This window comes from Seriola aureovittata, chromosome 22, assembly GCF_021018895.1.
Source record: "Seriola aureovittata isolate HTS-2021-v1 ecotype China chromosome 22, ASM2101889v1, whole genome shotgun sequence".
NCBI classification, from domain to species: domain Eukaryota; kingdom Metazoa; phylum Chordata; class Actinopteri; order Carangiformes; family Carangidae; genus Seriola; species Seriola aureovittata.
Genome location: NC_079385.1, coordinates 17,444,270 through 17,457,499, shown reverse-complemented (window position 1 = coordinate 17,457,499; position 13,230 = coordinate 17,444,270). Strand labels below are relative to the sequence as shown.

Here is a 13,230-nt window from a genome sequence, read left to right as displayed (position 1 = left end):
ACTTCCTCCCTCCCTCCACTGCCCCCACACACACACTGGCTCTAATTCTCCTTAATGCGTCTAGGAAATTATCTTTAATTGAAGAATTTCAGTGACTTGTTACAATCTGATTTAATGATTGAAGGATTGTTTTTTTATTTTTGAGCAGTCCAAGCTCCTCATGCGGGTTTAAATACTAACATGTCAGTTTCAACCCCTCTTTCGATGCCACTTGTCTTTAAATAATGGAGTGTTACATGTTTCAATAAAAAGGAAATAACACATTGGAATGAAACTGAGCAGAAACTCACCAAAACTCCAGATCAGTAACAACAACGGACGTCACAGCCTATTTTTTTTTTGTTTGTTTGTTTTTTGTTTGTTTTTTTGATGATTGAAAACAACAGTTATTTTCTCTCACGCACAAAAACACACTCACACGAGGGGAAGGAGGAGGGAGGGAGGGATTTCCTGAAATGACCGGATGAGAGGAGGAAAGCCAAAACCAGGTGGGGGAGGAGGGGGCGGCGCTTCAGGACAGAGTCTGCTGTTGATTGGAGGGCGAGGCTGTCAGTACGTCCGTCACAGCTGGTCTTTGTAGTAGCCGAGCTTGGCGAAGGACATTTCCCTGCGGAGCTGCATCACCTCCCAGAACATCTGCTCCGCTGCAAACACACAGCAGAGAAAACCACAAGGTCACATGACGGTCACATGGTTCGACAGGTGGTTTAATCACAGCTGAAGTAACTAAGTACATTTTATCAATGATTGCACTTAAGTACCGAGTGATGGCAGTCTCCCTTACAGTCACTCAACTCTCTGTCCTCTGGTTACTGTTACTAAGAAACAAGGTGTGTGTAGGTGTGTGTTAGTGTAGGGGAGTGTGTGTGTGGGTGTGGGTGTGTGTCTCACCGTCCTGCTGTTTGACTAGCCCTTGGTGGATGTACCGAATGTAGGTGAAGAAATTACACACTGCTGTGATCTGAGGGGAAAACACACACAAACAAATACTGCTTTAATTTGTATGAAGACACCACGAACTGAAATCAGCTGTTTGTGAACAGATCCGATCACATGACTGACATCTGTGTTCAATATAAACACCAACAGGAAGCAGACTGATCCTTGTTGGATCTGGGATTCTCGTGGACGTGATGTACGAGTTTGTATTTTAACAAACACTGAACATTGACTCTGAAGATGATGAATCTGACGCCACCAAATTTAAGCTCCATTCAGACTGGATTTATGTCTGTGGGGGAGGTGGGGTGACTTGAACATTACCTGCTCTGGTCTCTAACACATGTGGGTCATGTCCTTGTATTTTACAGTGTGTGTTTTGTCTACCTACTTTTTTTTTTTTTTTTTTTTCCTTTCTCCCCTTGATCTCTGTGAAAATTTGACTCTTGTGTGAAAATACATGAGGTCACAAATGTTTTTGCTGATCCGATACATGGAAACCTGCTCACACCAACATAGGGGCCTAGTTAGAGACCAATATGACACAATAAATCTCAATCAATCTCAATCAAATGAACTGTTGTGATGTCAGCTCCAGGAGGGAACTGCTTCTCTCTTCGGAGCCAGCACCAGAGTAAACATGGATGTACAGACAACTTTCACTGGATTACTGTGATACTGAAGAAAACTTAATATGATGATTTTCAATTTTTCCCATGATACTATGATATAACATTACAGCAAAAGATGAGACATAACATGTCTTTGTATCTAGAAAAAGAAAATGTTGAAACACTGTTTTCATAAATATGTAAAATGTATTTATTAAAATTCTTGTTGCAATGTTGCTTTTGTCCTGCAGAGGTCACTGTGGTCTGACTGAAAGATTATATCCTCTGTGTGTGTGTGTGTGTGTGTGTGTGTGTGTGTGTGTGTGTGTGTGTGTGTGTGTGTGTGTGTGTGTGTGTGTGTGTGTGTGTGTGTACTCACTCTGTATCTACAGTAGGGAGACACATAGTAATAGTTGGACGAATCTCCAAACTTGATTCTGTGCTTACAGGTTTTGGTCTGACCGCTGAGGGCACATTTTCTATCAGACACAGAGAAACAGAAAGAAACTGTTGATGATTGTAACACATCACTGTGACCTGTCTCACCGTAAGGAGAGATAGACTCTGGGTTTTATTCATTTATAAAAAAGGTGCTTCCTGGTTTCTTTCCCCCTTATAATCGCTTATCTGCTGTCTTTTACTGAAGGCTTCTATTGGACTAATCCGCCGGTTTTTACTGAACTTGGAAAACCCAGTTTTACTCACTGTGCACCTGGAACATCATGCAGAACGATCTACAGCACTTTTAAAAAAAAATCCAATTTCAATCCTTCATTTCATCTGATTTCACTTCCAGCTGTTCTTCTTTTTGCAGATTCACTTCCTTTATATTTTAATATATAATACTTTTAATATTTATCTTTCCTTACCTCAGTGTATTTCTGAGTTAAAATAAAGGTGGGAAATAAAGTCTTTAATGATTTCAAAAGGAGAAAAAATGAATTTGTCAAAAAACTATCAACCAAAATAAAACTATACAGGACTAATGCTAAGACTGGAGGAAGCAAGGAGGGAGCAAAGGAAGCAAGGAGAGAGGGATGAACCTGAACAGAAGGAGGGAAGGGAGGAGGGAGTATTATGAGTTATCAGGGGTGGAAGCCAGGCGGGGTCGAGAGATTTAAAAAGTGCGGATGGGAGACCGAAAGAAAGAGAGAGAGAGAGAGAGGGTCGGACTTACGTGACGAGCTCGGCCCTTCGTCCACTAGAGGAGGAAATTGAGGGAAGATGGAGAGATGATGATGAAGGAGTGAAAGCTTGATGAAGAGGAGAACGAGTTTACGAGTGTGTGTGTGTGTGTGTGTGTGTGTGTGTGTGTGTGTGTGTGGTGGGGACTCACTTTGGTCCTCCACACTCCACCGCCGAGGCTTTGACCACGGGCAGCGGCTGGAAACCGACCGGCTCCACACTGAGCGTGTTCTGCTCCACGGCTTCCAAGATGGCGGAACCCAGCTGAGAGAGAGAGAGAGAGAGAGAGAGAGAGAGAGAGAGAGAGAGAGAGAGAGAGAGAGAGCCAGACATTGAGTGACCTCCTGCCTCTGTCTGTCACTGGTTCTTAAAACAAATTCACTGGTTAAAAGAATCTACAATAACACGCAGGCAGCAGACTGATATTTAGAAAACGATAACACTGACATGGTTGACGTTACTTTTAGTCTCATGTCTTGATTTCAGCAGGTTCAGGATCAATGTGACAGTCAAACATTTAAATCACATCATCCAACATCTTAACTCCTCTCCAGTTAAACCCAGACAGCGAGGAACATTTCACTGAACAGGTGAGTGAATCTGAATCATCAGCTGATCTGCAGTGAACAGGTAGCTGAGCTAACGCAAACGCTAAAGAGAGCAGTTCTGAGTTTATAATGAGAGCTGAGTGAGTCTGAGCAGAGTCATATAGAGGTGTTTGTACATGAGAGGGACACCTTTAACTATGTTTAGAAATAATTAATACTTTAGACAAAAATTTAAAATGCAATTCATAAAAATGAGACTAAAATTTCAGTGACAAAAAACTAAATTAAAACGTCTTCGGTAAAACTGAACTAAAACTAATTTACATTTTGTCAAAAGACTAAAACTAAAATTAACCCTGTTGTGTAAACTCTCTAAACTCTGATGTTTAAATAAACTTGGCAAATTAGCCTTTATTGTCGTCTTTGTACATGTAACAAAAATATTATTTGTTATTATATCAACAAACATAACTGTCAGTTATAAGCTCTGAAAGTTGATGCTGGTGCATCTTTAACGCAGCAGAGTTCAAGTTTGTCACTAAAACACTTTGGCTCCTTGACGTCTGACAAACATGTTGATGATCATTTTAATACTTTTGAACGTTTCTGATTTCTTCCTCTCAGTGAACTCTCTCTCTCTCTCTCTGTCTCTCTCTCTCTCTCTCTACCTCGCTCTTGCTGAAGGTGAGGCAGGGGTAAATGTCCTCGCGGTAAACTCTCTCCAGGAAGCAGCAGCTCCGGTCGAGCGTGGGCTCCTCCTTCCACGCCTTGAACTCGCTGAACAGCTGACTGTCCACCTGCAGGGATGAAGGGGAGTATTAATTTACATTTATGTCACTTTCACTTCCTGGTGTCTTTCTAATAACATGATCTGGGGCCGAATCTAATGATTATTGATAGATAAAGCTCTGTGGGCAGACGTGTGCACGCTCCTACCTCTCTACACTCCCGTACGATGGGCTGCGTGGCCGACGGGTCGGGCTGCGTCCCCAGGATGGCGGAGGAGGTGCTCTTGTTCCTGCTGTGGCCCTTCCTGAAGGGAGTCTTCACGCCTCCTGCAGAGGGGAGTTCGCCCACGGGGGAGGTGGGGGAGGAGAGCACCAGCGTCTTCAGGGCCTGGACCTCCGCCTGCAGCACGTCGATCTGAGGAGAAGGAGGAGGAGGAGGAGGAAGAGGAGGAGGAGGAGATGGTTCAGGGTGTGTATTAAACAACGTTTCAGAGTTAAGGAAGATTAAAATGCATCATTGACAATTTTGGATTGAGGAGGAGAAGGATGATTTCCTGCTCTGATGAATTTAACAAGAGCTCAGACAGAAACATCAGAGAGAGAGAGAGAGTGTGTGTGTGTGTGTGTGTGTGTGTGTGTTCAGTGTTGTTACCTTGCCCAGAGCTTCTTTCAGTTGTTTCTCAGCATATGCCTGTTTGACGTTGGCTTCTCTGACCATTTTGTGAGCTTCCTGGAAAACACACACACACACACACAACACACACACACAACACACACACACACACACACACACACACACACACACACACACACTTAGATATTCTTCACTCGATGCATTTGTTGGGATTTAGTTTTCAATCTACACACACTCAAACACACACAAAAATCAGTTCACTCTAAAATAAATAGGATAAAAGCATAAAGTAAAGCTCAGACTGTGCAACTGTTTGTCTACTACACACACACACACACTGCTTTCGCTACAAATGTGAACAGGCTACACGAAAAACACACACACACACACACACACACACACACACACAGTGTCCCAGCACCTTCTACGAGGAAAAGGAAGAGTGAGTCTAGAACAAGTGGGAGAAATGTGAAAAGGAGCGACATGTTCTGAAGGCCGACCGGACAGATTCAGTCTGAGTCCTGAACCCGAACATCGAACGTCTCTGAGTGGGACGTCAGGTGGAAACGTTATCTAACTCATCCAGAATCTGAATTGTCAGAGTCACAGTTGTTTCTTTTTCTTTTTTTTTTTTTAAATGTCGTGATGGACGATCAAGAAAAAGAACCCGAGAGGCTTCGACTTCACAATAAAACAGTGAGGTTTTCACATCTCTGCGGCCAAACAAATCTTATGTTGATCGTTTGAATCTTTTCTGTCCAGTGTCTGTCTGGCCGCTGCCTCAGGAGGAAGGGAAACAGGAAGCAGGAAGCAGAGGAGACTGACAGACGGAGGAGAGGCGGACCGACCTGGAAGAGACTGGCGGTGAGCTCCTCCAGCTCCTGGCCGAGCTGATCTCTGAATTTAGACAACCTCTCACACTCCTCATCCTTCAACAGCAGCTCCTTCCACACACACACACACAAACACACACAAACAAACAGAAAAACAACCAGCAAATGAAAACATAAAAGTAAAATCATAGCATGGCAACAACAAACAAAGAGATGAAGAAATAAAAATTAGTGAAATATGTTTGTTTCGTTTGTTTTCAGTCGTTCTCAGACACAGTGTCTTTAATATTGTGTGATTCAGGCAGAGTTGACTTTTACATTAACGTTCCTCGTGGCTTCATTCTGACATGACAGCGTAATAACTTTTAATAATTCTAATTTTAACAATAACTTCGACATGACACATTTTATTCACTGCTTGGTTTTCAAACTTATTTTCACTGTTGAAGCTTTAATCGTGAGCTCGAATGACGGACGCCACCGCCACATCTCCTCTCCCTGACTCTACTCACACAGTTTGATAATATGAAAGGACGTTTAAACTTGGATTCACTTGTATTCATTTTTCTATTTTACAGGGCTGACATGAATGAAAAGTGAAACCAGGCCGTGCCTCTGAGATGGATCTGATGAGAGGATCAGTCTGCTCTGTCACTGTAATCGAGTTTATTGAATTGATTTTGTGCAGAAGAGATGATGACTGAGATAATATGATTATTACACTGATCAGCATTTAATCTCTCTCTGCATGTTTTACCTTTGTAGCTTTCATGTTAATCCGACAGAGTCTGATCCACTGCAGTAAAAATTATATTGTGACTTTCACATTAAAAGAGACCAAGGAGCTTTTTCAGACGTGATTCAGGCTGCACGTTAAATTATAACAAATATAAAACAATACAAAAAAAATATGCATTTAAATAAAATATGGAAAATTACATGATGTCAATCCAAGTCATGAGGAGCTGTGGAGAGATGTAGTGAAGTCTCACACACACACTCACAGTCCAACTGCACACACTCGCATTAAATTTTAGATTTCAATCATTTCAAGTTAATATGAGAGCGTGTGTGTGTGTGTGTGTGTGTGTGTGTGTGTGTGTGTGTGTGTTACCCTCTGGGCCTTGGCCAGCTCCTCCTTCAGCCTCTCGTATCCTTTCTCTCGGACCTCCATCACCGACGGGCTGCGCAGCCGCGACAGGCTGTCGCTCAGAGCGCTGCACTCCTCCCCGTCCTCTCCGGACAGGAAGTTGCCCTCGGCGGACTCCGCCTCCAGGCCTGGCACGCTGTGCATCGTTACCATGGAGACAACAGTGGTCAATTATGGGTTACAGCTCATCTACAAGGCTTTGTGTTGTCTTTCTGCTCTTTTCCCTGCAGGTTTTTACAGATAATCTGCCTCCAACAACTGCAATTAAACATTTTGAAAAAACACCAGGAAGTGTCAAGTTGTTGCGTTTTCTTCACCTTCCATTGTGGCTGTGCCGCGGCGTGGAGTAAACCGGCTGGGTGGGGAGCTGGTCAGCCCGCAGGGAGGTGGGGAGGCCAGGAGGGGGGGCTCCTAGAGAGTGGGTGCGGTAGAGAGAGGTGGGTGGTGTGCTGTGACGGGCAGGGGTGCGCTGCTCCGCTTGGTTCTGCAGGAACAGAAACACAGGGAAACCAATAAAGCCGCTGACGGTTACCAGGGCGACACACGGGAGAGTCAGGCTATCCGACCTACCTGAAGGTCAGGTGTGGTGGGCGAGGCCAAGTTCACCTCGTGGAACCCCTCCAGAGTTTCGGCATTGCTCTGACCGCTGCTGCAGGCCATAGCAGCTGCTCTCAGACATCATACACTCTGCAGAGAGCGCACACAGCTGTTAGTGATGCTGCAGGGTTTATTCCACTTCACAAACATTCACAACAGTGAGTCACGTGAGGCTGACGCCGCTCGCAGTCTGAGGTCGGTCCAGACTAAAGACAGTGAGTCAGCGACCAACAGCGGCTTCACATCTTTGTTTGTTGATGCGGTAAACAACAACAAATCTGCACTGATCGGTTACAAGTATTTTTCCCACCGCGAGTCTGCTTTCAAACTAAACGTGTTCAGCACTTCAGTGTTCTTCTGAGTGTGTGTGTGTGTGTGTGTGTGTGTGTGTGTGTGTGTGTGTGTGTGTGTGTACCATAGTGCAGCTGTAGATGTAGAGGCTGGGAGGATGGATGGAGGCTTTGCAGTCAGTCAGACGCTCATCAGACGAACAGGAAGTGAAAACCGGGACAGTTTACAGGTGAACCAGTGACTCAGCAAACACACTCACACCTGAAAGAGAGAGGATGAGTTTTTATTCATTTTCTACTGGGCATGTTCATCATTACAGACTGTTAATGTAATTACCAATACCATAACTAAGTTTTTGATGACTGGTGCACAAACTGCAAAGTTCTCACATTCATCAGTTTAATTGTGTTAAACACAAACAAAACAAACAAGAACTTTTCCCAGCAGCAATGATTTAAATAGCTTTAGATTTAATATCTTTGTGTTTTGGTCAGTTGGTTCAGCAAAACAAAACATCTGTGACATTTTATAGACTAATCAATTATTCTAAAAATAACTCAAATCAGGGCTGGGCAATTTATTTCATTTCTTTGATCACGATTTTGGCTTTCAATGATTATGAAAACAAGATAAGAGATCGAGATAAAACAATTAATTTGCCGCATTCTGCTTTGCAACAATTTTCAAAACTTTTTGTTTTGAAATCTGTTATCTATTTTAGAGACGTTTCCAAACTCAATGAGTAATCGTGATAAATAATCATGATCTCAATATTGATCAAAATAATCGTGATTATGATTTTTGCCATAATCAAGTATAACTGATAAGGAAATTGTTAGTTGCAGTGTTAGAAGAATAATAAACTAAGTAGACCGGGTAGATTCAGGATGACAAAGCAGTAGTAAAGGATCAGTGTATGAACTCAATGTTCACACAGTGGGATAAAAGCACAACAACACACCACAGGTTTAACTGTTGATCACTTCCTATTAGTAGTTTATCTTTTGAAATGCTAAAAATCCTGTCAACCATCTACATCAGAGACATCATTTCTGCAGGATGGAGAGTTTTAAGGTTCATGGTCCTGAGTGTGGAGGACACCACCTCCACCTTTAAGCCACCGTGTTAAAGTCATGGACAGAACATCCAGGACAAGGAGACTGTAGCTCCATCCGGACGCAGCAGAATTAGACAGTCAGCCTTTTTCTGTGAGAGCAGTGATCAGTGATACTGTACCAGCGGAAACAAAGAACTGCACCACATACAGTCCTTATAAAACAAACTTATTATTATTATTATTGTCATTTCAATTTATTATGTAGAAAATATATTTTATCACTGGGTCTGGCACATTCACACTGAGGTTGTTACCACCAGAACTGAATGATGTGCTCTGTCCCACATAAATAAACAAAACAAACAAATAAACAAATTCAATCGTGTGGTTGGTCCGTTTGCTTTCAGACCATGAATGATCCGCATCGGAGTCGGCTTGGGAGTGAGGCCAAGACCCTCCTTTTCAACTGGTCTTAGTTTGGTTGTTGGACAGTTTTCACACACACTTTTAACAACCACCCTTCCACTGCTCAATGAGTTTTTACTGGATTAGTCCAACAAACCTACAATGCAATAATCATACAGAACGAACATTTCCCCAGTCCGTAACCCAGCACACCTCCTTCCGCCTTTTTCCACCTCCAGCAGGTTTATGATTCACTTTATGAAGCCAGACCAGGATTCTGGTTTTACTTTTACTTCCTGGGTCAAACTCCAGTAACAAACACACAGACTCGGGAGTGACTGACTCCAAAACTCCTCCTGTTTCGCCTGAAGCAGAGAACAAAGCATCAAGTCTTATTTTCATACCAGAGATCCATCCCTCCATCATCATAATCATGATCATGATCATCATCATCACAATCATCATCATCTGTTCTTAAAATAATCTGCGTGCAACTCTGTGTTCGTATTAACCTTGCTTTTGTTTCGCCTGCCTCAGCTCAGCAGCACACCGGTCCCACCTGCTCAGCATGGTGTGTTTCTGGGTGTGTGTGTGTGTGTGTGTATGTGTGTGTGTGTTAAGTGGGTGTGTCACACACTAAGTATATACACAAAAGTTGGACTCAGTGACTTGTTTGTGAAGACAAATAAAACCTGTGTGACTCAGAAAACCTCACGTCACGACCTCAGTTTATTTACAGGTCAGACAAAGAACAAGGTCATTGTGTTTTTCTTTTATATGATTATGTCGAAGTCCCACATTCTTCTTTTAATGAGTGTCTGCAGACACGTCCATTAAAAAGGTTATTTTAGGTTTCATCCCTCCTCAGTGAAGTTTCACTTGCACATGAATAAGATATGAAGACGATGCTAAAACATGATGTATATTAATCCACCAGAATTAACCTTCAGGCGTGTTTATGGCTGCAGCTAATGATTATTTCCATTATTAATTCATCTGATAATTATCTTCTCAATTTATTGCTACATCACTGTGTCTATAAAATGTCAGAAAGTATTGAAAAATGCCACACACCGCATCGCACCTGTCAGTCAAACCCAGGTGAAACCCCACCCGCCTCACACTAGCCAACCCTTCCTCTGGCCCCCTCTGCCCGTCTCCATGGAGACCAGTCCTGTTGAACCTGTGGTAACCTAACACGCTGATGAGGGATGCCGGGTACTGATCCAGTTACCCCTGCTGCCCGGTAAAGGCTCAGCCCGTGTGTTTACAGTCGTCATATGCGGCATTACGTCATCAGACACGCCGACAACAACATGAAACACTTTCAGTCAGCAGCCCCTAAATCAAATGATGAGAAATAACAATAATATAATAAATAGATACTGTGTGTCCCATTAACCATGATTCAGTTCCCATGAATTGTCAGTTGTTTCCACTTGGAACATCCAGAAAATAAGACTGAACACAGTCTGCAGGAAAGAAAAACAACTGAACTGATGAATTCAGGTTTTCTCTCCATAAATAATGACAAAGTTCAAATTCAAAGTTTTGAATGTTTCACAAAGCTTTTTACAGATGTCACTTTCTAACCATTGTATCTGGGCTTTCAACCCAGACTCCCCAAATTCCCATACGCTTAAGACTGAAAGGCTGCAGGGATACACTGGTGGAAACCCTGGAAATCCAGACGTCCCAGACCTGTTGCATGACCGTCTCTTTCTTGCCTAATTTAGTGTCATTGACTGCTGGTTTGGACAAAACGTCTGAAGATGTCACTTGGGCTTTTGGAAACTTTTGGAAACTGTGACACGAGAAAATAAGCTGCAGTGTCAGATGTCTTGATAATGACAATAATTCCTGCTTGCAGCTTTACAGTACTACATGGTTAGTTAGTCTTTTGAAAGATGACGGTGTTGAGTTAATTGGGAACAAAATATTCATACCGTGATGATGATTTCAGGTTATCACCAAGTCCCATCAGTTCAAGTATTAAAGACAAGTGTTTAACTTGGTGAAACCTGACACTTGACTTTGCACTAGAACTGCAGCATACGCAACAAACACTAACTGAGTTTACACCGACAACAGCTCCTCTGTTCATTCACATGATTTCCAGCTAAAACACTATTAACTTAGAGCCTGCTGAAACTGTTTACACTGGCGCCTGTGTGCTGACAGGCTGAAGTCAAACGTGAGTTTAATAAGTGAGCTCACATGACTCAAACATTACGGACAGTGGTGGAGGAGGAAGTATTCAGGGCCATTACTTATATGATGTTACCTCTTTGTAAAAACAAAGTCCTGCATATAAAAATTAAAAACACAGAAGAATTATCAGGGAAATTTATTGAAAGTATTCAGTACTCAATGCAGTTAAAGGAACTAGTTTTAACTATTTTGTTTTATGTGGATTTCTTTTAGTTTAGTTTAGTTTAGTTTTTGTTGTTGTTGTTGTTGTTGTTGTTGTTGTTGTTGTTGTGCTATGGATGCCATGAGCTGGGTCCTACGACTGAATCAGCTTTCTATAATAAACTTTATGGCGTTTTCACTGTTGGTCAGAAACAAAAACAAATAAATTTGAATATGTTATCTTGAGCTTAAATTAGCAATGATTAAAGAAAATTAGAGTTGCAATGGTGATTAATAGATGAGCTAATTATTTTGATTGCTGATTAATCATTTAAGTCATTTTTTTAAGCAAAACTTTTCAGACATATTGGTAATAAAGATAATTGTTGGCTGCAGCCTTACAGTACTTCTGTGATGATGAATAATATGACCTGGCCAGGGGTTTTCTGTGCCTTAATTACTACTAATAAAAGCAATTTGATAACACACAACTTTACAACAAATATAAAGAATCATGGTTCTGAAAGTAGATTTTTATGAGATAAGACTACACTATGGAGGACCTGTCAGAGTTTATATTGTACTTTCAGAGCTGCAAAAGCCAAACAAATGTGTAATTATTCAAATGATTTAGACCCAAATAATGTGGAGGAGACCTGAGGTTCAGGGGCCCCTGGTGGGTTTACCCTGTCAGTCCTCCAGCCTTGCCTCTGAAATGTAGTAGAGTAGAAGTGGAAACATGAAATGGAAACACTTATGTAAAGTACAAGTGCCTCAGATTTGTATTTAAGCACAGTAATGGAGAAGGGCACCTGTTTCAGGTGACAGCTAGGTTTACTTAGCACTGGTTTAGCTGGAGCTAGCATGTTGGATGCTAAGATGCTAACAACTACTGAGCATCGGGGGGCGTGTGGAGGGGAGGAGGGGCTGATGTTAAAAAGCTAACGGGTGTTATGTGATACTGCCCGCATCAAAGATGCATGAAAGCGGCGTCTCATCGCTTCGTGTCGGCTAAGGTTTCGTTGCCACATCGAGCTAACGTGTATTTAAAATTACATTGCCGAGCTAACGTTAGCTAAAGTACCATCAGCTTCATTCAGAGGATATTTGAGCATTTCTGTTAGCTGCGACAGTCATGTGAGAAACACTGCAATAAACAAACAAACTGACAAAACAGCTAAAAAAAACAATAACAAATCTGTAATTTTCCTTCAGAAACTAGTAGCTAATATATATCCGTTACTCGCATCCTGAGGGATTAAGGATGAGGACGGACACCCTGCTTCCATTATCGGCCAGCGCACAAAACCCAGTCGTATTTAGCTAATTTCACTGATATAACCCACAACAAGGGGTGTATCCTAAACAAACGTGTCTCAAATAAGGTTCAGTATCATTCATCATGGACGGTCTGAGTGTGTGACTGCTTGGTGCCGAGGAAGAGGGAAAAACAGTGCGACAGACGGTGCTGTGTCCGGTAATGGGCGCTGTTACCTTAATGGTGCATTTGCATGCGGCTAAGCTAACTAGCGCGCCCATAGCAAGTTACATTAACTTAGCTGAGAATAATAATAACAACAGTAGCGTTAATAAGTCGGTAGTTGTGGACTCACCGGGCCTTTATGTGCAAAGCAGCCGAACCAGCAGCCGAACCAACCCGACAAACAAACAAACGGACACGGCGGAGCGGCTGTTGACGCAGACCGGGGCAGGTTACTCCAGAATGACGGGAGATGCGTTTATGGGTCAGTGGGAAAATAGAAAACCACCACTTTGTTTTTATAGCTGCCAGCAATATAGAGACAGGTTACCTGGGTTGTATGTATAACACTGCACCCCAGTGTCAAAAAATATAAAGTGCAGAATACAAAAGGTGTCAATACATGTGTTTTTTTAATCA

General features: G+C 42.3%; 1 protein-coding gene across 3 annotated transcripts; it reads right to left on the bottom strand.

Moving 5' to 3' along the window:
• Positions 1-505: 505 nt before the first annotated feature.
• On the bottom strand, positions 506-13,084 carry rab3ip (RAB3A interacting protein (rabin3)). Of its 3 annotated transcripts, XM_056367525.1 has the most exons (14): positions 12,944-13,084; positions 7,641-7,777; positions 7,199-7,315; positions 6,946-7,112; positions 6,593-6,764; positions 5,494-5,589; positions 4,664-4,741; positions 4,220-4,426; positions 3,952-4,080; positions 2,887-2,999; positions 2,728-2,751; positions 1,930-2,029; positions 892-961; positions 506-644 (listed from the first exon to the last, which is right to left on the bottom strand). In XM_056367525.1, the coding sequence occupies exons 3-14, from the start codon at positions 7,286-7,288 to the stop codon at positions 562-564; spliced, it is 1,329 nt and encodes a 442-aa protein (XP_056223500.1). In that variant the 5' UTR covers positions 7,289-7,315; positions 7,641-7,777; positions 12,944-13,084; the 3' UTR covers positions 506-561. The 3 variants fall into 3 exon arrangements, with proteins under 3 accessions (XP_056223500.1, XP_056223501.1, XP_056223502.1); XM_056367526.1 differs by lacking the exon at positions 2,728-2,751; XM_056367527.1 differs by lacking the exon at positions 5,494-5,589.
• Between the last annotated feature and the right edge of the window lie 146 nt (positions 13,085-13,230).